The sequence below is a fragment of the Drosophila subobscura genome, chromosome U, assembly GCF_008121235.1.
Source record: "Drosophila subobscura isolate 14011-0131.10 chromosome U, UCBerk_Dsub_1.0, whole genome shotgun sequence".
In the NCBI taxonomy this organism is placed as follows: Eukaryota; Metazoa; Arthropoda; class Insecta; order Diptera; family Drosophilidae; genus Drosophila; species Drosophila subobscura.
Genome location: NC_048534.1, coordinates 7,909,944 through 7,936,972, shown reverse-complemented (window position 1 = coordinate 7,936,972; position 27,029 = coordinate 7,909,944). Strand labels below are relative to the sequence as shown.

Sequence of the window (27,029 nt, the reverse complement as noted above, 5' to 3'; positions counted from 1 at the left end):
AATTTTTATCCTTTTGAACATCTTTTTTGTGCTGGCCGGAACAGGCTTTGCCTTTGCATTTACCAGAAACTCTCTATTCGAACAAATGAGTTCAGTTGGTTGCTAAATTCAATCCGGTCAGGTGCGTTGTTTAGCTGAATCAAAATTTATTTCACAGGTGAGTAAGAAACCAAAAGGTGAAAGTTGTATACACTTTTCGAGGGATATTGTATATAAATCATAAATAGTTCCCATATCTTCGTTGGGCTTCTGTGATTTTTCATCAGGTGATCGCGTTTCCATCTACTATTAGCCTGTTTGTATAACCCCATCCGCGTTCCACCTCCAGAGCCACCATGTGCTGTCCAAGTCGCTACTATCGGTGCACGCCGTGCGTGCAGTGCTGCCTCATCGACTGCAGCTACTGCTGTTTCCGATCGGACTGTTGTGGCCCTTGCTGCGTGACCACCCATCCGCCTAGTTTGTATGGCGGATGCCATGGACCTTGTTGCTAGATTGGCTGAATGACGCACCCAGACGGATTGGCAAGCAACAGGCTTTAAACTTTATTTGGAACTCCTTTTTTTTTTTGTAGAACGTAGTAGGCCCCGAATGGATGTCAATGTTTACAAGCTACGGACTATCGGCAGGAAGTTCATTCCGACTTTGAGCCTCGTTGTGAACACAACACAAAAAAAACATTACATTTTCCAATAACTAACATCTTTTGAAGTTTATTATTTTGTTTGTGGTAAGTTAAGAGAAAATATTACGTAGATTTTATGTAAACTCCTACCGTTCACAGAACTCCTGCGCTCTCTGTCGGAACAACCAACAAGCATCCTCCAACTCCTGATTCCTGCTCTTTGCTGCAGCTAATTTGGTTCATCGTTCATCGAGATGTGCTGCAATCCCGGTGGCTGCTGCGGCCTGCCCGCCTGCATTCAGTGCACAAATTTCAGCTTCAACTGCTGGACCGGCACGGCGAGCGTTCCCAGCTGTCGCACTGGCTACTCGCCCTGCTGTCCGCTCTATCGCGGCTGCTGCGGTGGTCCACGAGGTTGTTGCTAGCGGAGCTCCAAGATGTGCACGAAATTAGGAAAAAAAAATATTAAAAATCATCCGTGAATAAAAACCAACAAAAATAATCCAATCAGAAGTTGACTGCACCTAGATTTAATAGAGCCTCAGCTTATTTCTATTATTATTGCGGAGTTCAGGAGCTTCAGAATACTTTCTTCAGGAGGCGCTGAAACTTTTTTTAAAGGCGGTGGCAACTTCTAAAGTTGGAGAAGACTAGGGAGAAGTGAGATAGACTCGGCTTTTGATGCTGATTAAGAATACTTTATGGAGTCGGTAAAAATGTCTTCTGTGCGTCTGATCTGATCAAGGATAATGGATCGATCATAGCTCGAAGCGCAATGGAAATAAAAGCAATTCCAAATGTACATCCCATTATCGCATTTCTGTTACACTTAATTTATTTTTTTGTTTTTACATTATCTTTTTGTTAATTGTGATCAGCAATCTCCTCCATTAACTCCTCATCCTGTTCGTCCTCTGTGCTAGCAGCAGCGTGGGTGGCATGGACAGAAGGTGCACTGCAAGTAGGCTGGAGTGCAGGGCGAACAGCAGAGCTCCACGCAACATGGCGTGGAGTAGGGACCGCCACAAGGTGGGCCACAGTTCGGGCAGCATGAAGCAGGTCCACAGCACATGTTCTAAAGAAATAATTGTTTAGCAAAACAAATCTTTAATTTTGCACTGATTATACTCACGGATGCTTAGAGGATTACCGTCTAAAGAGCTGAGAATTGTTTGCTTATTTTCAACAGTTGGGAGCTGGCTAGCTTTATTACAGAACGGTGAACACGGAACACAACTAACAAAATAATAATGTAAATTGTTTTCAATATTTTTCTATATGTTAGCAGGTTGAATTTGGAACTACGAATGAAAAGTGCTCAGCGAAAGCAAATGACAGCCTAAACATTGATGATTTTGGGATTACTAGATGCCTTGTTTTCGGTTCTCGTAGACTCCAAATGCCAATACAGGCATAACAATCCATTTATTCACCGTCTGAAAATATTGAAATTATTACCCAATCTTCCCTTGAATAATTTAAATTGTATTTAATTTCAGGACTTCAGCAAATCAGGATGAGATCAATTCGTAGAATAAACCATTCCCATTTCACTTATGTTATTTTTCAATTGAAGCTTCAGATTTTGAGTTTTTATATCTTTATCGACCCCGAAGACCCTGTGAAACCTTCTACTTCCAAGAAAAATGTAAACTCGATTTGTATTGTATTTAAAAACAAAATAATTTTATTGTGTTTTGATGGAAATATAAATTCTTACAATAATACAATTGTGGTTGTTGGGTTTTTGTTGCTTGTTTGGTTTATTATTACTGATACACACAACATTTTTTAAATGTTAATTAATACCGTACATTAATATAATAATAATTTCATGTTTCGTTTTTTTTTTTTTTTTGGTTTTCTCATTTGTTTTTTAATTACTTCGAAAATTGTGGCCCCTAAGCATTAAAAGACTTTTTTCATCGTTCTCTTTTTTATTTTTTTTTATTTTATGAATACTCGTATTAAGATGCAAGTTTTTTTCGATGCTGTTTGCTGTTGTTGTTGTTGTTGTTGTTGGTATTCTCGAGTACCTACTATTCATAATCAGTATTCATAATATATATAAAATTCATAGAATAGAGTTGTGTCTCTTCCAGAACTGGCTCTAGCAAGTTTGCAGCATTTCAGATATTAATATAATGATTATTTCGTTTTTGTTTTTACTTTTCCATGTGTATAAAAATATTTATATATAATTTACTGCAAGTACTTGTTGCTCTTTGCTTTACTTACACATTACATTAATGAGTTTTAATCGTTTGTTTGACTTGTTTTGCCTTTTGTTTATCAAATGCGCATACAATACAGTTGGAATCGTAGTAATAATAATAGTTAATGAGTTTATAACGTTCACATTCAATTACATCGTATTCGATTTAGTTACGATTAATGATTACAATACACTTTGCTTTGGTTTTTCTGTTCTTTTCGAGTTCGAATTCAAATCTAGTGGATTACAAAAAAAAACAGCTTTGTGGTTATCGAAAAATAGAGTTGATCAATTTAAATGCTTCGTCTCGAGAGAGTTCTTTAAACTGTGCTTGGTTTTGAGTTGGTAGGATGGTTCCTGTACAGAATTGACTGACTGACTGACTGACTGACTGAATGATTCAATGAGTGAGTGAGTGAGTGAGTGGGTGATTTGAGGAGGGTCTGAGCTGATCCTGGCAGTAAGTAGGTTTGAGTGCGAACCATCTACATAATTCTGTATGTACGAGGTTAAATCTTTGTAGGCATATTAGAAACAGTATATAGCATATAGTATGCATTTGGTGGGCGTGTATATCGTTTTTCTTTTCTTTTTTTTCATATTTTTCTTTCATTTCTTTCAACACAAAAATGTAACAATTTCCTCTTTCGAAACAGCTGAGAATGGCGCCTGACAAAGTCTCCCTATTTTATATAATATATATATAATTATGCATATATGATTAAAAATGCCAACCCTCAATGATATACATTATTTGCATGTCAGTCCATATTTTCCACATTCTTATCCTTTCCTTTAACATGTTTTTGTTTCTTATATTTTGTTGCTTGTATTTTCTTAAGTTTAAAACAAAAATTTGAGCGAAATCTAAGAGTTTCAACTGAACGATTTGTGAAAACAATTAACCACAGGGAAAACAAATATTTGTTTACATATTTCAGAGTATAAAAAGTTTTTCCATTAATAATATTTGTTCATGTCTATGTCTATGTTTATGGTATATATGTATGTAAAAGCGAATTTAAGCAACACCCTGTATTCTCTTGTTTTTGTTTTATATTTTAGTTCCACTTTCAAATTCAACTTGGCTTAGCAGAGACTTTTAAATTCAAATTCAAATTGCGTTTAAGGGGGGAATACATATATATTGTACGTATCAAAAATTAATTCTTAGTCAAAAAATATATAAACGTTAGCTAAAACATAATTACACACACACATATGTAGGTATGTATGTATATACATATACATATGTATCTTGTATATAAAGAAAACTTAATTGTAACGACATTTAACATTAGATTGGTGTTCTCTATTCTCGTTTCTTATTTTTGGTTTAGTTTTTTTTTCGTTCACACTTATTATTGATTAATATTAATAATATAATAATTATAAAAATACATATACATATATGGCATGTGTGTATGTATGTAAATGTGTATGCATGATGACTAGATGATGGTTCCTTGATCGGCGTAGTTGCACTTTATAGATAGCTATTTGTAACACTAGAAATCTATCTCGAATGCGTATGCGTGTGACTATGATTAAATGAGCTAACATTTATGCATCTTATGTGTGTTTTTTATCCTCCTCTTCAGTGTTTGTGTGTGTGTGTGTGCGGTTCGACCGTAGAGACTCATTTACACTAATTGGAAATACTTTTTGAGTCCCGAAATTGATTTAAATTAATTGCATAACGAAATGTGTCCAATGCGTGTAATGTGATTCCTTTCCTTCATTGCATATGTGGATCGGATCTCCTTTCCCAAACAACAAATTCAACATAGCAAAAGGAAAATGGGGGAATGCTTTATAATAATATACATAGAGTTAGATAGATTTCTCCTCTATTCAAATGAAATGCTGTATTCTGTCTGCCAAGCTTTGGGTGCTGATGATGTCGTGGTTTTTGCTGTGCAACACTGCAAAAAAACAAATGGGGTACAAAAATTAAAATCAATGTCTAACAACGAAAAGAAAATTATACCAACGAATTGGAAGTGTAAATTCAATTCTACGCACAGTCTCTTATGGGATTCCTGTGTTTTCCACCTTAAAAATCAATAAAAAATAAGTAAAAAATAAAAAATAAATGTTGTTTCATTTGCAATCCCTTATTTAGTTATTGCATTTTCCATTGCCCATTTGGTTCTCATTTATAGTTTCATTAACTCTTGCCTTAAATTCCTAACAATTGTTTTTATATTATTTTTGAAATGCGTTGCTTTGCTTTTAAAAATTACAAAAATGCTTGGGATATGAATTGTTTTATAGTTTTTCTTTTTTTTGGTATTTTGGTATTTTTTTGGTATTTAGTCTTCAATAGGAAGAATAAGCAGCTAACAACAAACAGTTAATATGCCTTGTGTATACGCACTACATTTATCGGTTATATTTATGTATATATTATGTATATAAATATTGTATTTTGCAGCTAGAAAAATTAGCGAAAATATTTATACATTTCATATATTTATATTTTGTTTGTGGTTGTGGATGTCTTGCGCGTTTAGAGTTCAAGTCTAGGGATTCTATTCAGTTGAGAGTGAAAGATCAGTTTTATATGTAAAATCAGTTTTTCAGAGTTTTTCGTTCCTCAGTTTAAACAAGTGCAGTGTGGAAAAGCGGAAACGGAAAAATCGGTTTAGAAAAATTCCCTAAAAGAGTCTCATATTCATTTTTATTTCACATAAGAGTTGTTTTTTTTTTTTTTTTTTATTTTTTAGTTTTTACGTTTACGTTTTCGAAGCAGTCTAAGATTTTGTTGTTTTCGAGTGTTGAAAAAGTGTTAAGTTCTCTACTAAATTGGTTTTTTGCCTTTAAACACACACATAATTTGTTTTTAGATATATATATAATGTATATATTATGTATACTGTTTATAACTTACGGCTTACATTTATTTATGTAGCAGAAGGAGCCTACTAGAGTGTAAATGTATTACAGATGGAGAGGGCCCGCGTGCACGGGCATCAACTTCAACTTTCTTGATTCTTTATATAGTAGCAACATTATAAATATATATATATATATGTATATATGTATATGCATGTATATGTGTATAATTTGTTGTGTAAATGTTTTTCAATTCGTGTATAAAATCAGTCATAGTCAATTATTTGTTTTGTTTTGGTTTTTTTAGTGTTTTATCAATTATGTTTATGTTGTGATTGGGGCTTGTGGTGGAATTTGATCGCCAAATGAGGGTAATGTCTAGATCTGCATACAGATTGATTGATAAATGATAAAGAGGCGATAGAACAATCCTTTTTTCTCTCAATATTACAAACAGACACTACTCAAGAATGCATATTGAACATACATAAATTGATATATGATCTATGAATATTTATAAATGTATGTTGTATGGTATTACCTACATATATTCTGTTAAAACACTTTGACGGACTATTATAATTAAAATTGGACTTACAGAAAACTGCTTGGGGCTGCCCCGAACCGAGATCGTTCTGCGATAGTTGCTGCCCCAAGCATAGACACGCATATAATCATTTGGTTATTCTGCTAGATAGACAGATCTTTTATATACTAAATAGTGTTTAAGCATTTCTCGAGTGGTTCCTTTATGCATATAGTCTCTAATAATACTTAAAAACACTTCTACGAAGCCAGTTTGAATTTCAATTTACTTTTTGGTTTTAGTTTTCTTTTCATTAGTTCGCTGCTGCTCTGACGTCGGTCGATACCCAAGAATTTGTATACAAAATTTAAATTCCATACAAACATGCTCAACAACGCCCGACGAATGCCTTTGATTTATGTTTCCTTTTCCTTAATAACATTTATCAAAAATATAAACTACAATTAAAATGATTTCTTTTGTTTTTCTGATTTAGATATGACATACAAACATATATAAATATGTACATGTGTATGGATACACCTACTTGCATAGTATAAGTACATAAACCTATCCCCTAGGTTCTTGTTTTCCATATAACTTGTGCCTGGCAGTCGATTGACCCGCTCGAAAAAAGACAGAGAGACGACCAGTTCTCCGAGGGGGGGTACTGATCTGGTTTTGATTTCGATTTAGCTTCGATTCCATTCAACATTCATATAGAGCTCCTAACAATCACAAAAATAATAGTCGTAATAGTGGTACATACATATTTCCCTCGTACATACATATTTTAGTGATTTCCAACACTAGCATGCCATTGCCATAAAACAACACTTACACTTAGCTCTAGTCAAAACATTCCCACATGATCGGTGATCATTCCCTTCATTTCCTACTGGTGGTGTTTTTACTTTACTTTCCTTTCGAATTCCCTTTCTGTTCTTATCTTCTCCTGTTTTTGGGGCGGGAGATATGAGACCTTTCCCCAAAAAACTAATCACAAATGGCCAACTACATATACTATATAGGTAATGTTAACATATACATATACATAAATCGGTTTACATATATGTACGTATGTAGAGATACTTTACATATGTTCGTGTATATGTATATTTAGGGTAGAGCACAGTTAGTTGGCGGTATAAAACGTTTATCGATTCGAATTGATCAGAAATAAAATTGCATAGATTACTGTACCATATATGTATATATTTATGTAGTTATTGGTTGAAAGCTCACTGTGCTATAGTTGCACGATCTAGCTTATACATACATATACATATGTATACATACATATGTATGTATGTACATAAATATGATTCCTGTGTGTCTGTGTCTGTGTGTGTGTTCTTTGACCAATTTTCGCATATAGAGAAACATTTATATTTAAAAAAATTGTTTTGTTTCGGCTTTCCTTATGTTTTCTTTTGTTGTTGTTGCACAGTCTATTAGATTCTCAATTCATCAAATGTTTTATCAACATACATTCATCATATATAAATATGTATATATATCCATATGAGGTTTACATATTTTATAGCACTACTAGAGTTAGGGTGGAGCAGAAAGAGAGGCTCTCATCAGCAGGGGTGTAGGTGTACAAACTATGAAAATTAACTAAAAAATCAAAAATAAATTAAATCATATCAAAACTACTAAATAAAGCAAACACAAGTTAGGGTTTTTTTTTGTATCAGAATATAATATAAAATCTTTAATGTTTCTCGGTTTTTGTTTTTATTTTTTGTTTGTGGCATTTGTTGGATTGTGTGTGTGTGTGTGTACTTCTTGAAGACAACGTTTTACAACAATTTGTGGAGCAGAGGGCCAAGGTTAAATACTATAATTATATTTTATTTGTATTCGCGTGTGTGTTGGTGTGTGGTTGTTTTTCATAACATTTAAAAACCTAATAATAATGAATAATAATAATTGATAAACATAAAAACAAGTTTACGCAAGCACAAAATACAAATAAAAGTCCTCGCCGGAATCGGTCTCTATGCCTGTCCATCCAAAATGCTAATTAATAAATACAATTAAATAGTTTTTGCCTTCGCATTTACAGTACTACAAAAGTCAGCCATGTAGGGTTGATGGCCCACTAGGCCATAATAAATACCATCAATTAGCAGTTTTTCCTTTTCTTTTTCTTTCGTTATTCATTTAACAATTTGTATATAAAAAAATTTCAACAGTTTTTTAGTTTTTTTTTTTTTTTGTGGTTTTGTTTTTTGGTTGTCAAGTAAAAAGGTTTTTGTTTTCACACAGAAAATGTACAATACTTTCGTTTATGCCCCTCCGTTGCATCATCATTGCATCGTCGTCGTTACAGCTACATACATCAATACATCATTACATCTTCGTTACAAAGAGAACTACAAATTATATTGTTCGTACATAATAATAATCTCACTTAATAAATACACACAAAAATAAATCATAGAAAAACCCAAAAAAAATAATACACTAAGAAAAGTGTTTTTCAAAACAAACAACGAAAGCACTAGCTCTAGCATAGTTAAATAAGTAATACAAAGGTATGCATAATAATTATATTCAAGAAGTCTAATACCTGCTTATGTGTGTGTGTTTGTGTGTGTGTGTCGGGTGTGTGTCATGGGGGCGGGATCTTTTGAGGCTGCTCTGGGTTACAGGGACTCCAAGCAGAACCAACAAAAATAAAGGAGATTAATTACTTTAAGAATTACAAAATAAACATTTTTTAAATGCTGTTCCTGTTAATGTTGCGTTTGTAGTCTCAAAAGGTTCGGTTCCTTACATAATTCCCCCCCTGCTCGTCTAATTAATTAATGATTATTTAACTAACACTTAGAGAACACTTTAGTTAGCAAAAGTAAATGCCTTAAATGGATACAGTGCGTGTCGCCAGCATAGGGAGGGGGCACACACTGTTGGGCGGGCTCTCGAAAGAGAACAAAAACGTAACGTAACGTAAAGAAAGGTAACGTAACGTAAAGTAATGCAACATAACGTAACGTTGCGAAGCTGCTGCTTGTTTTTTTTCTTTCTTTCCGTTCCTCCTCTTTCTTGCTTTCTTTTTAATAATTATTAAATTATTTGAGATTTTCGTTTGTTTCATTCTTCAAGTGTTAGCCTACATACTCGTATCGTATGTACTGTAATTTATGTATATAGGGACACATATTCATATGCGTGTTGTATACCTAGTTGTATAATTATAGTAGTTATTAATGTTAAGTCTTCTGCGCTGATTGCCAACTTTCACTTTCAGTTAAATGTATTTGTTACTTTCTTTACAATTGATTTATGTCAAGTTGCTTCGAAAATGCCACTAGCTTGCGGATTAAGTTAATTCGAAATGGCGCAAATTGCGGCTGGAAATAAGCAAATGTTCCTCGTAAAGGGTAATACATGTTTGTTCTCATAAATAAAGGATCAACAATTATGAGCACGATTTAGACTGATTTGATGTCAGTTTTTTAAGTTTGTGTAATTCTCAAATTAAGAAACGGCAACGAATTGTGTTGGCTATTATTGTTTAAGATAATTTTTCGTGTGTTGTAATTTAATAAAACAATGGAATAAAAAACATAAAACGTAAAACATAAAACGTAAAGCTAGGCGAGTATAAAAAATGAATTCAGTTGTGTGTCGCGGTTGGGGTTCATGGTTGGTCATGGGTGTGAGGTGTGGTTTTCGTATAAAGGTAGCAAACATTTCTTAAGCAATAGGTTTGTTTTTTGTATAAATAATCAGTAATCAGTAATAGTATAATCAAAAAATAATTTATAAACATAAAAACAGCTGTATAATATTATATAATATGTATAAATTGTTTATGCAATCAAAGAATAATAATAACAAACAATCTGCGCAGTGATACATCTAGAATTACAATCATTTATCAATTAATTACGCTCGATGCGCAGCCACCTATTCCTCGACTCGACTCCTTCCTCTTCTTCGACTATCGATCGTCGTTGATTTTATTTTTTATTCTTTTTTTTTTTTAGTTTTATTTTTAATCTATTTTTCTCTTGCTTCTGCCATAGTTTTTGCAACGAACATGAGAAAGTGGAGGGACTTCTTCTGGTATTATTATTATTTATATAAAAATTCTTATTTTGCGGTTTGCTCTTGTTTTCCTTTTTTTTTATCCGGTTCGGACTTGCGCACGTGAGAGAGACAGAGGGAGAGCAGGGGTAGATAGAGAGGGGGTAGGGGGAGGGGGGACACGATCCGACTTGAACATGAACATGAAGACATACACATATCATAAACAAATACACACAAAAAGTAAAAACTAGGCTTAACAGTGGTAAATATATATGTATATAAAAATAAAACAAAATTCAACAATAATTTAAAAGGTAATAAAAATCGTTCCAACAGTGTGCGTTTGTGTGTTATACAGTTACTGAGCGAGTTATACAGAGCGGAGCGGGCCTAACGCTCGCTACCCTAGGATTTGAGAGACAGAGACAGAGATAGACAGAGAGAGAGACAGTAAAGAGTCACGGGACATGGGAAAGTTGAGAAGGAGACAGGTGGCAGGTAAGAGAGTGGTGGGGAGAGTGACCGCGCAAGTCAGACTACTGAGAGAGAGTGTGTGTGAGAGAGAGACGCACAGGCACAGATCCTCTTCCGCTTGTGGTTGCGGTTTATGGTTGTGGTTGTGGTTGTGGATGTGTCGAGCGAGTGTTTACATACCCACGGGCGCCAGCTGCACGTAGCGATAGATGTACAGGCGATAGTCCTTGCTGGCCAGCACCACGCTGCCATCGTCCATGAGCGCCACGTCGAAGCACTGGGCGTGCTTCACCTTCGACTCGAGGGCCGATATCAGCTGCCCGTCCTGCGTGAAGATGGTCAGGTTGAAGTTGTTGTGGTTGTCCGCGATGAGGATCTCGCCATTCGAGTTGATGCCCACGCCGATGGGGTAGTTGGTGATGCCCTCGCCGCCAATCTGGCGCAGATACTGGCCCTCATAGTTGAACACCTTGACGCAGTGCGCCCGATTGTCGCTGATGAAGATCTCCTGCTTGTCGTTGACGACCACGCCGTTGGGGAACTCCAGGTGCTTGGAGCAGCCAAACTTGTGCAGCACATTGCCATTCTGATCGAATATGATGACGCGCATCACCTTGCACTCCACGACGATGATCCGTCCCTTGTTGTCCACCGTAACGCCGCGCGGATGCTGCAGGATCGTAGCTCCAAACTTGCGCACGAACTGTCCGTACTGATTGTAGATCTGTATCTGGTGTGTGGGCGATCGCTCCGTCACGATAATGTCGCCAGAGTTGCGTACGACGGCCACGCGGTTGGGGTACAGCAGCTGCGAGTCGCGCTTGCCGCACTCCCCGAACTGGAACTTGAAGCGTCCCTCCTTGTCGAAGATCTGAATGCGATGGTTGTTGGTGTCAGCCACAATGATGTCGTTCTGTGCGTTCACCGCCACGCCACTCGGCTCCGTGAACTGTCCCTCCAACACGCCAAACTCTCCGAACTTGCAGTGGTAAATCATTTTCTGGCGCTTGATCTGCGACTTGGGCGGGTAGATGGTGGCCGAGAGCAGCTTGTTGGTCAGGTCCAGCAGGGACTCTGAGCTCACGGCACTGCCACCACCCACCACACCACCGTTACCAGACGAAAGACTGGACAGCTGGCTGGCGAATGAGTCCACCACAGCGGAGCTGGAACCGCTGCCAGCACCCACCGACGAGAAGAGATTGTCGCTGCCTCCGTTGCTCCACTTTTCGTATGGATTGTAGTGGGCCACGGTGCTGGCGCCCGAGCCAGATCCGCTGCTGCCACTGTAGCCGCCCCGTTTGGGCAGAAGCTCGCCAAAGTGCTGCTCCACGGACAGGGCGTTGCGCTCCCGGCCACTCAGCAGCAGGCTGCTGCCATTCGTGTACGCTCCCCCGCCGACGGAGCTGCTCTCGAGCAGTCCTCCGCTGAGGCCCAAGCCGAGGCCGTGCAGCGTGGATTGGGTCTGCTGCAGCTGGTGCTGCTGCTGCTGTGCCTGGTGCAGCTGCTGATGGTGATGATGCTGATGGGCACCCGACTGATGGTGGCTGTGGCTGCCAGCGCTACTGGCGCTGCTGTTGCTAGCGCTCTGTGTGGGCCGAGCAATGGGCGGCTGCTTGCCGTGTCCGTTGCTGGTCTGGATGACGGCGCCATGGCCGCCATCGGAGCTGCTGGCGCGGATGTAGCCAAAAGTGTTGCGTACGCCGGCCTGGATCGATTGGTAGTTGGACATGAACTCCATCTCGAAGGGCAGCTGCATGTCCTGGATGGCTGTCTGCAGATGCTGCTCCAGGGACTTGCGCAGCAGCAGGGCCTCCGCCAGCATGGCGGAGGGTGGAGCGGGCGAGCGCTCCACTGCCTCGCATGTGGCCAGGCCCTTGTCGATCAGATCCCGTGAGCGCTGCAGCCACGCATTGTTGCTGTTGTTCTTGGCCGAGTAGAGAGACTCGAGCTCCTTCAGCAGCTCCGTCTTGCGCTCGTCCAGCATGGAGGCGAAGAACTGATGCGTCTCATTGAGCTCGTTGTGCGCCTTCTGATACTGGAGCTTGACCTTGGTCAGATTCTGATCGGAATTGCCGGCTATGGCCACGATCTCCCCGATCTTGCCACGCATGTCCGCGAGGAGCGTTTGCAGGGCCGTCTCATTCGCTGCGGAAGCTGCTGTGGCGGCTGCTGTTGCCAGAGCTGGTGACTGCACATTTTCCAGCTCGTGCAGACCGGTGGAGTGCTCCAGGACGATGCACTCCTTGCACACCAGAATGCAGCAGGTGCGGCAGCTGAACTTGAGCAGCTCCTGCTTGTGGCGCGGACAAAAGAGCTGCCGCTGCTGGTGCACAGAGCTGTAGATCGATTCCTGTTGATGCTGCTGCTGCTGGTGTTGCTGCTGCTGATGCTCCTGGGAGTTGGCCTGTGCGGCGGCGGCAAGCACGATTTTGGACAGCTGCGACATTGGCTGTGTTGGCAGAAGCTGCTGCTGCTGCTGCTGCTGCTGTTGTTGTTGCTGTTGTTGTTGCTGCTGCTGCTGCTGGGAGTCAAGCTGTTGCTGCTGTTGCAGCATCATGGTCAGGGAGCTGGCGTACTTGAAGTCATTGGAGGCCGGGTTGTTGCTGGGCGGGCTGACAGCCAGCGGCAGGTTCGTGGCGGTCGCATCGAACCCCTTGATGAGGCACACATTGTGGCCGTTGAAGCAGTGCATGAACTCGTGGGCTGTGACACAGTTGGCGCACAGAAAGCTCTGGCAGTCAAAGCATTTGGCCACCGCGTCGCTGCACTTGCTCTTGCAGGCGGTGCAACGGGGCGGGGAGCTGCCATTGTTGTTGCCACTGCCGTTGCTGCTGCCGTTGGGTGTGTTGGAGGAGGCGCTGCCATTGCTGGAGCTACCTTTGCCGGCGCCCACGACCAGGCTGCTGATGCCCGAGCTGCTGCCGCTGGCGGAGCTTTGAAGATTGCTGCCAATGACGCCGGGTCCGTTCGAGGATACATTGCTGGCGCTGATGACGCTGCTGCTGGTGCTGCCGCACCCGCTCAGGCCGCTGGTCGATGAGCTGGATGAGGACGATGACGAGGAGCTCGACGAGGATGAGGACGAGCAGGAGGACGAGCTGGCCGACGAGCTGGACGAGACGGAGGCCGATATGGGATGGTGGCCATTGATGACCGTCACATCCGATCGTGTCTTGACACCGACACTGCTGCTGCTGCCGACGCTGGTGTACTCGTCGCTGCAGATCGCCGAGTCGCTTGCCGGTGGCGATGAGCCGCTCAGGGTGAGCGGTGAGTCTGATAGATAGCCGGCGTGCTCGTACGACTCAATCGAGTTCGCGCCGCCCCGCATCGAGTCCAACGATGGTGTCGGCGAGGACGCCATCTTTGTGTAATTGCCTACGTTGGCTTCGTTTCCAGTAAGGAGTAACAGCTGTGCGGGGGAAGAGTGCAAGAAAGAGAGAGAAACGGAGAATGTGAGCTTTCGTACGGTAAAAATATAAATTTACACTCCAGACGACAGAGTTGAGTGACCAAGAGTCTGCCGCTGCCCAGGGACCACTTTGTCTGCATAATTTGTCGGTAATTGTCATCTCTAACAAACACCACCCCACCCCACGCAGCTGTGGCGTCTTTGAAGACGACTCCCCTCGTCAACTATCGCCCCCAACTACGAACACGCCCCCGCCAATGGGAAGGACCATTCAAATTATTGAAGTAAGCAAAACGAAGCTGTACCCGGAATGAAGCCGGAGCCCCCCCCAGCATAGACTTTCCCCGCGGCAACCCAACAAACAAATGCAATAAACGCACGCACAAGCAGACAAGCAGCAGCGCACCCCTCATTCACATTCACTCCCTTGGCGGCGGTTCGTTCGTTGCCTTGGACAGAACTTTACAGGATCTAAACAGGACAGAGGGCAGAGGACCAAGCCATCCACCCCCTTGCCAAAGAGTAAACAAAAAGAAACTTCTCCAGAGTTCCCAGCTCCGAACTTCCGTCAACAAGAAAATCAACGTAAAAGGCAATCGCAAAGGGGAATGGGAAAGCTCTTTCGCTTTGAACGCAGCGAAATCAACCCCGAAAAATGAGCGGGGGAGCGAAAAGACATTGGTTTGAGGGGGGTGCTTACTGGCAGAGGGGGGAAAGGGCATAGGAGCTGTGCAACTGTCTAGACTGGAGTACATTTATCATGCACACAAACATACATACATAAATACATATGTATTTATATGTATATGTACATCCCGCACACAGTTCCAACTAACGGGAATGGAGTGGAGTGGGGAACTGGGCGACGACTCACCTTTACTGTTTTGTTTTTGTATATCTTGTTGAATTTTCTATGTTCTAATATCCGCGCTTTCGTGCTTCCGTTGCTCAGCTTGCGGGAGTTGTTCTTCTGTTCTTCCGTTCCGTCTAGATGTTGCTCTCTGCAGTCACTAATCTGATTGCTCTCTGCTTGGTGTGGCTGTAGTTGTAATTGTGTTGCTTTTGTTTGCGGGGACACGCTGAAACAGATTTGTGTAGCATTCTTTTCGGGTGCTGTCAGTTAATGGCGGCGCGCGCACAATATGCTACAATGGAATAACAAAAATAAATTAATATAAAAATATGTTTTTATATCCGGTGAATGATTATTATGCTTGGTTAATTAAACTAACACAGTGGGCTATACAATGACGTGAGTGTCTGGGCCAGGGTACTGCAAGAAAAAAACATCTACTGTCCCGCGCGACGTGCCGCGAATGGCAGTTCAGTTACCAGCAAAACTAACTGCGCATAATGCAGCGACCCGGGTAAAGCTCGCAAGCCGGAGCAGCAGTAGCTCAGTCGACGTCGACTGCGACTGCGACTCAACTTGGATGTCGCCGCCTGCAGAATGAGCGAGACCACGTCCTGTGCCTGGGGACCAGACAAAAATATCCAGAAATGCAACTCTGCATTCCACGAGGCGACTGACTACGTCAGAGCAGGGTCTGCTCCCGGTTTGCAAATTAACGGCAAAATGCCCACAATTACCGAGACAGAACAGGCGAAAAATCAATATATACACACACACAATGTTCTACTATTCACATGCATATAACGGCAACAAGCTGCGAGAGAGCCAGCAAAGAGGATAGCAACAGACCTGAGCGCGAGAGAGAATGAACTAGCGCGCCGAACTGTTGAATGCCGGTCCGGGCCAGGTCCAGAAACAGCAGAGAAGAGAACCAGAGAAGAACAAACTGCATTCCCCCTGGCACTCAGAGTTGTTGTTGCTGTTGTTGTTTAGCAACCCCTAAAACAATATGGCGGCTTCCAGACCAGACTAGACCACCCACCCACCCGAAAAACTCTCGAAAAACCTCCCCCTCATGAGCAACAATTTTCCGTGGTAGAAATTTCGCGCGGGCTACAGGTTGCGTGCTCCGAGAGCGAGCGCCACAGAGAGAAGAGATACGACAGCGAAGAGAGGAGAACAAGAGAGAGAGATGGCAAGTAGGAAGAGTTCTCAGAGCCCGCGTCGCTGTTCTGCCGCTGCCTGCGCATGTTTTTTCCCAATTTGGGCAACGACCGCAATAAGCAAGCGAAAGCAATAGCAACAGCTCTCTTCTCTCCCGCTCTGACTCACTAGATGTGAACTGTGGGCCTGTGGGTGGCTGGCGGCATGACTGTTCTATGTTGCTGTAGAAGTTTCGAGCAGCAGGAAGCGCTTATGTTGCCGTCGCCAGCAGTGCAACAGCACAGCAGCATAACGGTGAACATTTCTGTGAGAAGCGACGAGAAATACCCAGACGACAGGCACACACAATTTATTGCATACACATGTATGCAGATAAATATGACCAAAATAATAGACCCAATAGCAGAACTTGCATAAAATCGAGTCTAGTTCCAGTCCAGTCGTTGTTACAGATTTACATACATATGTAAATGTGAAGTTAAATATATGTACATTAAAGTCGAGATCCTTCAAGGCTCCATCGGGCTACAACAAGAGACGCCTCCTTTCCATCTTTGCTTCTACCTTTTTCGCAGCTACATAACTGAGGAAACCGAAAGCTTTATCTCAAGTTCTGTAGCGCACACCACAAAGTGACTCATAAATAAACTTTGGGCTCTAATGGTAATTTCAACAAATTAGTTAATATACACAAGAATAGCGCTAAAACGTCACCGGCATATCCAATAAAATCAAATGAAGGGAGGCGGGGGTTCAGCGTTTTGCTTTTGGTTGCCGGCAGAGGTTGATAGTGGGTGCGCTTTGTCTATCGATTAGATTAGCACATTTCTGATTGGAGCATGGCCCATGCTCCGCAGCGAGGAGGGGGTGTGCATCGCAGCCCAAACTGTCGAACTGTCAGTCTGATTGTATATCATGACAAGATAAATATCATTCGGGCCATCAGAAGAAGCGTCCGGATCTCAATATCTGCGCCATATGTTTTCTCTGAAGTGGATCGCTGAGGGGGGGAGGAAGGGGCACCAATGAAATGTACAAATTCCAGACGGCTTGTAAGTGTTTAAAAATAGAGAGAGAAGAGGGGCTAATAATCAGACAGTGCACTGCACTCTGTCTCTCCCTCCCAGCAAGTATCCCATAATAAAGAGAGAAGAAAAAGAAGGAAGGGAGAAGTGTGAAGTGGGAAGTGGAACAAACGGCGCAGCCATTACAAATTCAAAACAATTTGTACACGATTATGAATTTCATGGCTCAGCAGAGTGGCAACAGCCAACAGCGAGGGCCCTCCTGTTGGACACGTCGGTGGAGATCGTTATATTCCCGACGGAAGCAGGGGGCCCTGCTGAAGACACAGAGAGCCAAGTTCAAGCCATTGGTGGTGGAGGGAGAAGTGAGCAGTTCTGGTTCTGCAGAACTCCTCTCCCCCCACAAACAAACTCAAAATAAACAAAGCTCTGTTCCACTTCCATTCATTCCCCGCTGCCGTTTGGGGTTACGACGGAAACTGCGACTGCAGCAGAGTTCAATGGTACTGTGTGCCCAACAACAAGAACAACAGCACCAAAGCCAAAGAGCATGTCGCACAGACACACACGCAAGTGTAGCGACACACGGATACACCAGGGCAGGGAGTGAGAAGGAAAGAGCCACAGCCATAAAACAGAACAAAGAAAACTACATTTACCTGATGCACACACACACACTCAACACACAAATACATGCAGGAGCAGCATTTCTTCTAGAAGATAAAATATTCGTCCCAATCGCAGTCCCGATCCAATCCCAATACCCAGGTTGGGACAAAGGCACCGCCACAGCACGACCCGCCGCTGTTCGATGCAAATTCTGTCTGTACGTTCACGTTCCCCAGAATTTCGCGACGTTCCGCCCCACCCTCTACTCAACCATACAAATTTACAGGCGGGGGCCTATGCGTCAGCTCTGCTCAAGCTGCTGCTGAATGAAATTTTATTGAACAAGACAATGGCGAAAAAATCTGCGACGCCAGGCACAAGGGAGTTTTATTGTAGCCAAGAGCGCAAAAGAGAGACAGAGAAGGAGACGCAGACAGCAGCATCCAATTTAGCAGAGCAGAGCAGACAGCGTCCCGATCCCGACGCTCTCCCACGACTAGCGCCTGCCCTTTCCCACTACTGCGGCAGCCCGGCAGGTCAACGGCGTCGATGCAGTTCTTGTTTTTTCGTTGTCTTCTACCTCCTCCTCTCTTCCTGTTCTTTCTGCACAACAGTTTTCTTTCTTACTGCGCTTTGTAGTGTCTGTGGTTCGTGTTCTCCCGCTCCCTCGACGGCCATTCCCTGCTGTTGACAGACCATTAGGCTGCGAGAGAAAGGGACAGATGAAGTGTGTGTCTGTGTGTGTGTCCTGGCCACAGAGAAGCAGAGGAGACCGAATATTGGGACTGAAAGTACAGTGCCGGATCGCTGCATAGATGCAGCAGCACAAAAATATTGGCGTTATCTATTGACTGCATCCACTCCAATCAAACGGAACGTGTTCTGCCGGCTCGTTCCTCGTGTTAACCTCTGATAAATATTTGCTATCTGCTTTAACATTTTCAATTAGAGTTGTACCATTTTCGATTTCGGGAATTTTCGCCCCGACCAAGTGTGTTTATGTTCCATCTGGCGTTATCTATTACGTGGTGCAGCAAGCGCGACTCTACACTGCCAGATAATGGAAGCACACACAAAACAATACAAAGCAATTTGGTTCAGAGACCCCGACCCCGACCAAGCGACCCACTTCTGAAGCGAGCAGGAAATGCATTGCAGCGAAGACGCTGGAAACCCATCCACTGGCCAATAGATTCCGGATCGAGGGCCCTAGAGCAAGAGCTCGCAATAGATCCCCAGCGGAGGCGACAGCTTTCAATCAGTCAAAGCCAAATCGAGCGTGAAACAACACACATGGAGCCACAGCCAATGTTGTTTTTTTGTGTTTTGGTCCGCTCCGTGTGTTTATGTTCGACGTTCGAGTAGAATCAAATTTTAAACACGTTTAGGTTTTGTATTTTAATGAGGAGGCCCCCGAGCGACGCTCGCACGTCGATCAGTCGGTCCGGACCGTCTGGCTGCTCGTCAACAACAGTGATTAACTTTAAAGAACATTGCCGTAATATTTTCTGTTTAAAACACACTCAGAAACAAGAAATAAACCCGAGTTTTGTTCTTCCGCATCGGAGCCACAGCAGGAACAGCCGCAACAACTTCAGCAGTCGAGTCTGGGCAGTGTTTATACAGTTGTGTCGCAATAAATAGGATCGAGCTGAGGGTAAAGGTAGCCCCCCCTAGTAACCATTGCCACCACAGATAGTGATTGTTTGTCCTTTGCATTCACTGGTGGGAGCGGGGGCACTTCGATGCCGGACGCGACACGGAGGGCGGGCGTACATTGAAATAAGAAATGAGATAATAATAACAAAAAGCGCACAAACGCAGTGCTGCCCTCAACAACACAGCAAAGAAGAACAAACACAAAGCAGAGAGCGGAAAATACACGCGGGGGTCCAAAGGGGGCAGAAGGCAGGGCTATGTAGCAACAATGCAAGTGATGCGCCGCACGAAGGTAAAAGGCGAGAAGGAAAACAGCACCACACACACACACACACACACAATCACAATAAGGACACATATACACTCGCACACAGTTGCAACCACGAACGCTTGCTTGCTGCCGCCGATTCTAAACAAGTTGATGAACTCTGCTCGCCAGCTACGGCGTCAGCGTCAGCGTCGGCATCAGCGTCATAGAGAGGAAGAGAACCACAGTTCAGTTTTATTTTTCACAAGTACATGGGCAATGTACAAGCATATGTATGTATCCGTACAAATGTACATATGCATTTACTTATGTTTGTGTTTTAGGTTGTTGCAGATGCGAGTTGCACTTATATTTATTTTATTGGATATTCCACTATTATTAATACTTTTTATTGCTTTTGCACAGAACCAACTGCACACGCACACAAAGAGACACTCACGGGTAGACGGTGAGAAAACAACGGCGCGACGGGGCTGCTGCTTGTTGGTACGACGCGAGCGCACACGTTGCTTTTCAGTTTTTTCGCTCAAATATAACAAAAACCTAAATGCTAACTGAATTCCGTTGCTTTTCCGGCGAGTGCTAAGAACGGAATGAGCCATAGCAAAGAAAAAATTTACAAGATACAAGATACACCAGAGGCAGCGGCAGCAGCAGCGGTTGCGTGGAACGCGGAACAGAGCGGTGTCCAGACGGAATGGAACGACGCGACCAAAAAACTCACTCAACCAGTTATCGCAGAGACAAAGAACGAGTGCGAGAGAGAGGCATGGAAGGCAAAATCTAGTTTCGAAGCGGAATGGAATGGCAATCGGAACATGATGTATGTTTTTACATTTGTATGTATGTATGTACAGACAGCTAGGCAGCGTCGGCAGCGATGGAATCGTTGGCAGCGCAGCCAGCGATGAGACTGACCTCTGACAACCTCCTACACAGACACGCACACTAGTGCATGGAGAGCGTACCAGCACCAGAACATAAATTGCGCGAGGGAGCAGTGCACTCCAGAGCAATGCAAGCAAGAGAGGAGTAAACGAGCGAGCGAGTGTGTGTGTGTGCGTGTGGGGGAACAGTGGGAGCCAGCGGCAGAAATATCAGTGGGCACGGTTAACTTTATGGGCAAAAATGCAAAGTTTTCCAAGAATGAGTCAAAGCTTATAATTAATTTGTATTTATTTATACATTTGTGTGTATATTATATAACATTTATTTCTGTATTGTCCATACAATTTGCATAAACAGGAATTGAGTTACAGGTACAGAACAAAGCAACAACAAAACCAGCCGAGCTGAACTGTTATTTCTTGTTCTCTTTGGTCTTTCTCTTTGACTGGAGAAAGGAAGAACGGTCGAGAACACCTTCTCTTTATGGTCATAAACGACTAGTTTACACGCTGTAACTTTAGTGCTGATGCAATAGGAGGAAGCGGGAGCCAACGAGAGAGAGGGGTAAAGAAGAGAATGTAAAAGTCTGCGCGCTTGCGTCATGTGCGTTTTCGTTTCGTTCAAAGCGGAGCTTAAGAATAAAGTGGAGAGCCGAGACGCAGCCGCGGTCAAAGCCAACGCCGGACACGGCGCGTATCATAAACCAGTCTAGAAACCCGCACGCCGCTTGGCTATATAATTATGCTACTCTTTCAACGTATGTACATGCATACATTCACGTGTATGTATAGCAATATGTGTATGTGTGGTTGGCAGCTACATAGGGCCTTAAACTCTGCTTGAAGTCAAGGTCAGTGATTTCTTGTTCTCTCTTTTGGACAGCATTGCCAATTTCGATTGGTCGCCGTGATTGGCTGCGTGACTCACGCAGCAGGCAGCGGATGCAGAGGAGAAACACGTCTGGTATGGCTCCACATACCCGCTGCTCTTCACCCCCCACCAGGACACAGGCCAGGGCCAGATTCCAAGAATTTCCAGAAGTTCAAGTGGTGGCTGCACAGGAAACAAGTGGAATATGGCACAGGGAGAAGAGATGAGATGCTTTGTCTCCGCCTGCTCTCCACTTTACTCTGTTCCATTTGTTGCCAGTCTCTGTGATCGATGTACCCTTGGTCCCCACCGACTTGGCAAAGAGCAAGAGCCAGAGACAGCGCTCGACGCGCTTTGTCCTTGCCAGCGGTTCATGAACCTCCTGTATATGACGGACAGCGACGTGGTTAAAGTAGCAAAAAGATACCGATACGGCGGCAAAAAAGTCAGCGTCATGCCTACAAAAAATTCCGCCAATCTTTCAATATGTGTGTGTGTATGTTTTTGTGTGTGTGTATGGATGTACATATGAACATATTTATATTTCATTGAGAGAGCAAGAGAGTATCTGGTACACGGACATGTACGTCTAGTCGAGGGCACAGCACAGCATTCATTTCCCCCAACTTCAACCTCAACTGTTTTATTGCCATATTGACAGACGATTCAATCGAACTCGTTTCAATAACCCCGCTCCCCTGCCGCACAACCAGACAATTCCAGAGACGGCACGAGGGGAAGGGGTCGCACGATCCCTTGCAGCAGCTGTCGCCGATCTACCCCTGCGCTTCCACTGCCACGCACTGCCGCTGCCGCTGCCGCTGCCACCAGATGTTTCCCTCTCTTGGAGAACGATGATCGGAGGGCAAAGCCAACCCCAACCTTTAAACCATCCAACAACAGCAACAATGCACACGTATTTGTTATGGCTCTTTCAATAATTTTTGGAAAAAATGTGACACTTGAAACCGGAAATTAGCAGCAGCAGCTGTCGCTTTCCCACTCGTTGCGTTTGCTCCGCTCATTTATTTTATCCGCGCCGCGCTCTTAGCCAGGTGGGGAAGAGAGTATGCTTATGCACTTACATAAGAGAACTCAGAGTGCAGCTTCTCTTCTTCCTAGGACACAAGGCTGAACGCACGAGTAATGCCGAGTAATCCTGTAGCCACAGGAACACTTGCAAGAACTCTAACTCTACGAGTATTTACAGGTAGTTACACGTTTCAGTTCCGGAATACGAGCGATTTGAGCGGTTGGAGACTAACACACTCCCATAGAAGCAACGGGTTGTATGTATCATGCAAAAAGTAACAACAAATTTCCTCATCAGCTTTTCTTATGCTGTTGAACTGCTCAATTTGGGTTGGCAACAGCCACACCACACATAAATAAGTAGAAGAAAACGAAGAGGAAGCGAAATAAGCAAGGTAGAATATAGAGAGGGGGGTAATTATGTTTTTGGTGGCATAAGGCATTGTAACTCTAGCCTCGTGGCCCGCATATGTATGGTCGTTGGTAGATCCGAGAGACGACCCAGGCCGAGGTCCGAGGTCGGGCAAGACTGACCGTTCTCGTCTTTCAACGCCTACCATATCCCCTTACGTTACCACTAATAAGGGCTCTTTGCTGAACTCTTCACTCACTCCCTCTCCTTTAGATTGTTGTGAATGTGTCGTCTCAGCACTGACCTCATAATTCGCATTAAGCTACAAAATAATCGAGGAAGATCATCATACAAACTCCTCCGAACCCCTCCCCCGCCATAAAGTGCAGGAAATTTCAATCAACCCGTTGAAATCCGAACTTCTGCGGGCCATAGCTTGAGCTTTTTATATACCCTCGCAGAGACGATTATTTTAGCAAGACTTTTGCGCCGATCAGTAAGAAATGTATGCGCCTTGAATGATAAAATATTATGTATTTATGCTACCTATCCTTAGAAAGGCAAACCAATGGGCTTGTTCTCCAGGATCCATTGAATCGATTATGGTTCGAGTTATGTCTGAAGGCCTAAAGGGTATTTTAATATCGGTGCTGGTAAATAAATTTCCATTAATTTTTTTCTGCTGCTGCTTTGTCTGTGTTCCCCTTTAGTCTTTTTTTTCGGGTTCTCAGAAAGTTCGCGGTTTGGTCAAAATGTTGCGAAAACGATGAAAAGGGGGAAGGGCTTTAGCCGGAATCGGACAAAGGTGAACCGATGAGAGCCCAGGGGGGCGACGGACAGCGAGAAACAGCGCTCGAATGACATTAGTTTGGACACAATAAATAAAACGTTAGCAGCGCTAGAAAAACAAAGACAAAAGCAGCAGCAGTAGAAACCCCAAAAGTCAACGAACGGCTAAAAAATGCACGAACTTGAAAAAAAGTGTGTAGCCAACGTTGACGCAGGCATAGGCAGCGGCAGCGGCAGAGGCAGAGGCAGCGGCGATGTCAATAAACCAACTATCCGGCGACCTGCGTCGCGGGCCATGAATATAGCCACAAAAGCAGAAGCAGCAAAAAAAATAGACAAGAATAAACTTGTTGCTCAGCTCATGCAGCAAAAGCAACAAATTACTTGATAAATGTCCTGTGGTGGCGGAGCATATTCCATCTGTACATACATATGTACATACATACATACATACAAATGTACATAAATATGTACATGTGTCTGTGCATGTGGCAAAAGCTCAGCGCGGAAGTGGAGGAACAACAACCAACGAGAATATTAAGAACGCATCGATGCCGTCGGCACATGTTTCGCATGCTTTATGGGCTCCTCCATATATCTCCATCTCCTTCTTACCAGACAGAAGCGTTCATCAAGCGTACGTCCTACTGATGCCCTGGCTGAGGGTACACCAGTGGGTGTTTTAGTCTCACAATCTCCCTTATTAACAAGCGTAGTTTTATAAAAATCAAAATATAAACGAAATCAGAGCGAGCAGCATTTTACAGGGTGCGATCGTGAGGGTATTCGCTTCGTTTTGATTTCTTTCACCCACATGTCCGGTATTGGGTTTCTAGCACGAAGGAAAAATAAGGAGAGCCTAACGGTGATAGATTTATGGCAGATGCGAAAATAAAAAGCTCTTAAGTACTCGTATTATTCTCTACTCAGGTTTCCTTCCTTTTCTGCAGAAAAACCCAATGTTGTACAGCAGCACAGGAATTAAAGGAACCCCCAGGACGGTGGCAGGAGAGGGTAGACTCATTTACGAGCTTTGTCACTGCGTTGTGTTCAAGAGGGTGGGACCTCGTGTGTGGTGTATGTGGGCGGCACTCATGTAATTGATGAACGCTCTTAATTATTGCTGGCTTTAACTGTCACTTTTTAGGCCATTTCTCCAGAAAAGTCATTCCTAATGAGGGCTCTCGTACCTGGGATGCTCCATGTTCGATTCCTCCTTGGTTCAATGCCACAGCTGTTCCAATTACCATTTCGTTCCTCTTGCCAATTCACCTTCGCACACAGTTGCGCGATCTTCACACGCGTGGACAGGGCGTGGGGGGACGGGGGAGTGGTTGATGGGGGTTTGCTAAGCGTCTGTTCTTTTGTTTCAAACTCGTTTGTTGGCTAGGCAGAGGCTGTGGTAGAATCAGAGGCAGAAGCAAAGGCATTCCAACTTAACAAAAAAAGCGCCAGGTTATACCACGCTAATACATATAAAATATATACATATGTACATACATATTTATGTTTGTATGTACATAGTTGTACACTTGAACCCCGTGACTACGGATTCTCTTTGTGATGACTTTTGGTCTTGGCCGAATTCGCTTTGTCTTGCCTGCTTTATTATTTTCTCTCCTTCTTTGCTTATTTGCTCCGAAAACTTTTCTTTCTCCCCGCTCTGCTTCGGAGGTCTGTGTCCCCTCCCTACCCCTGCAACGCACCTACACCTGACTCTTCCCCAACCAAGCAGATGTGTTTCATTCCCCACTTCCACATTACCCCTCACTCACTTCCAAATTAGAAGTTCTAATGTCTTTGTTGTCTTCCTCTTGTTGCGTTCTTTCACCTTTGCGACGGGCTGGCTCTTTTTTGAGATTGTGGAAATTTTTGTGGTATGTACGAGCATTTTGGCAGAAGGTCAACGTTCATAATTGTCTGTATTCTGTGGCACTCTTTAAGCCAACGAGCCGGGCGAACGCGGTCTCCTTCTCTCACACAATTTTAATATTAGATGCGGCAAATTATAAAATTGTTTTTTTTTCCACGGAAATGGCACTTTGTGTCGATCCAGAATGTTGTTTTCTGAACAATCCCCATTGTACCCTCATGTTAGGTGGGTACATATTTGTTGGAAACGCCAAAAAGTGTTGAGGATATTAAAATTCAGTCATCCAGCTTATCCGATGTCTTTGTGATGATGAAATTAATCCAAGTAGCTGATAACTCTTTGCATTACTCCTCCTCTCCACCATTCTCAATTCGCATCCCATTCTGGTTATTTCCAAATCAGATCTGGAAGTTCTGGGCTTGCAGTTGGAACGGAATTCCCCTGTTTAAAGGGGCCACACCAAAGATTAAAGGTTGCCAACAGATTAGGGAGAGGCTTGCGTATGGCCTGTGGAAACGAAATGGAAACAATTATTTGATTCCATAATTATGGGGATTGTCTATTTGGTAAACGGGGCGGGTGGAGAGGCCAAGCCAGCAGTAACTTCCAACATCATTAACCAGTTCTACGGGTATGGTCGGTTTCTTCCGAGTTGTCTGCAGTCACGAGTAAATGAACCCGAACCTCGAGAGCGCGACCCGCCAACACAAGACCAGAGAACTCAAACAACAACAGCACAGCCCCCGAGCCCCCAACAATCATAACCAAACAACTGCCAATCATCGAGCAGCGAGCAGCGAGCAGCGATAGCGGCGTTGGCGTCCACGAACATTGACCTTCATTAAAGAACAAGAGGAAGAACCAGAACAAGCAGCAGCAGCAGCAGCAGCTTCAGCATAGTTTTAAGCTCTCTCGCTCTCTTGTTGTTGCTGTTGTTTCTGCATTTGCTGTTGCTGTTGCTGCTGTGGGCCATCAATCACTCTCTTGAGCGCGCTCACTCAATCGCCGTTTCCTCTTTCGAGTACTTCCCAAACAAGGCAGCGGGGTAGCGGCGAATTATGTGCCAAAGCCCTGCCAAAGGTAAAATAACACTAAAACAAAAGCCCAGCTTACCACTTCTGCAGAGAGGAGTGCAATTAAAGTCGCTACGTGAGCTTATGACGTCATAAAATTGTAATCAAAGATTCCTCGGCTGCCCCACCTCTACCCGTAGCGATGTAAATGATCCGAAGAGAATATGCTGCCTCGTTTGGCCAGTACTTGAAGATCTTTCTTCCTCTGCGAGTCGCTGTATCTAGCAGCGCTTGCTCATGTCAAACGGTACATTTGCTTACGTTTCTCTGCTGTAACAATATTATTATTTAACACTGACGCTTTACAGCACAGACAAAAACAACAACACACAAAATGCAGTATGCGTTGCAGAGCTGCCTCTGGTAGGCACAGGCACGGGACAAGGGGAGCCGCCACTCACTTCTCGTTTAGAGCTGAATCACCATAAGCTGAA

At 43.4% G+C, this 27,029-nt stretch overlaps 3 protein-coding genes across 8 annotated transcripts in view; 1 reads left to right on the top strand and 2 right to left on the bottom strand.

Moving 5' to 3' along the window:
* The first annotated feature begins 589 nt into the window (after window positions 1–589).
* On the top strand, window positions 590–1,127 carry LOC117901766 (small cysteine and glycine repeat-containing protein 1). Its single transcript, XM_034812656.1, has 2 exons — window positions 590–730; window positions 785–1,127. The coding sequence occupies exon 2, from the start codon at window positions 880–882 to the stop codon at window positions 1,048–1,050; it is 171 nt and encodes a 56-aa protein (XP_034668547.1). The 5' UTR covers window positions 590–730; window positions 785–879; the 3' UTR covers window positions 1,051–1,127.
* A 313-nt stretch (window positions 1,128–1,440) lies between these two features.
* LOC117900881 (keratin-associated protein 9-1) lies at window positions 1,441–1,727 on the bottom strand. Its single transcript, XM_034811408.1, has one exon. It carries the CDS (start codon window positions 1,695–1,697, stop codon window positions 1,545–1,547), a length of 153 nt encoding a protein of 50 aa, XP_034667299.1. The 5' UTR covers window positions 1,698–1,727; the 3' UTR covers window positions 1,441–1,544.
* Window positions 1,728–4,248: 2,521 nt separating this feature from the next.
* LOC117902285 (brain tumor protein) overlaps window positions 4,249–27,029 on the bottom strand; it is a 28,465-nt gene continuing 5,684 nt past the window's right edge. The window contains exons 1-4 of one of the 6 annotated variants that reach the window (XM_034813559.1): window positions 20,104–20,315; window positions 15,015–15,285; window positions 10,906–14,140; window positions 4,249–4,765 (exon numbers count right to left, since the gene is read on the bottom strand). In XM_034813559.1, coding sequence (XP_034669450.1) covers window positions 4,695–4,765; window positions 10,906–14,092 — 3,258 coding nt within the window. In that variant the 5' untranslated portion in view covers window positions 14,093–14,140; window positions 15,015–15,285; window positions 20,104–20,315 and the 3' untranslated portion in view covers window positions 4,249–4,694. Of the gene's footprint in view, window positions 4,766–10,171; window positions 14,141–15,014; window positions 15,286–15,372; window positions 15,390–20,024; window positions 20,041–20,103; window positions 20,316–27,029 lie in introns of those variants that run through there. The other 5 variants (XM_034813560.1, XM_034813562.1, XM_034813561.1 and 2 more) reach the window with 5 other exon arrangements.

Coding starts and splice junctions, on each gene's coding strand:
- LOC117900881 (XM_034811408.1), bottom strand. CDS start 1,697: ATGTGCTGTGGACCTGCTTCATGCTGCCCGAACTGTGGCCCACCTTGT.
- LOC117901766 (XM_034812656.1), top strand. CDS start 880: ATGTGCTGCAATCCCGGTGGCTGCTGCGGCCTGCCCGCCTGCATTCAG.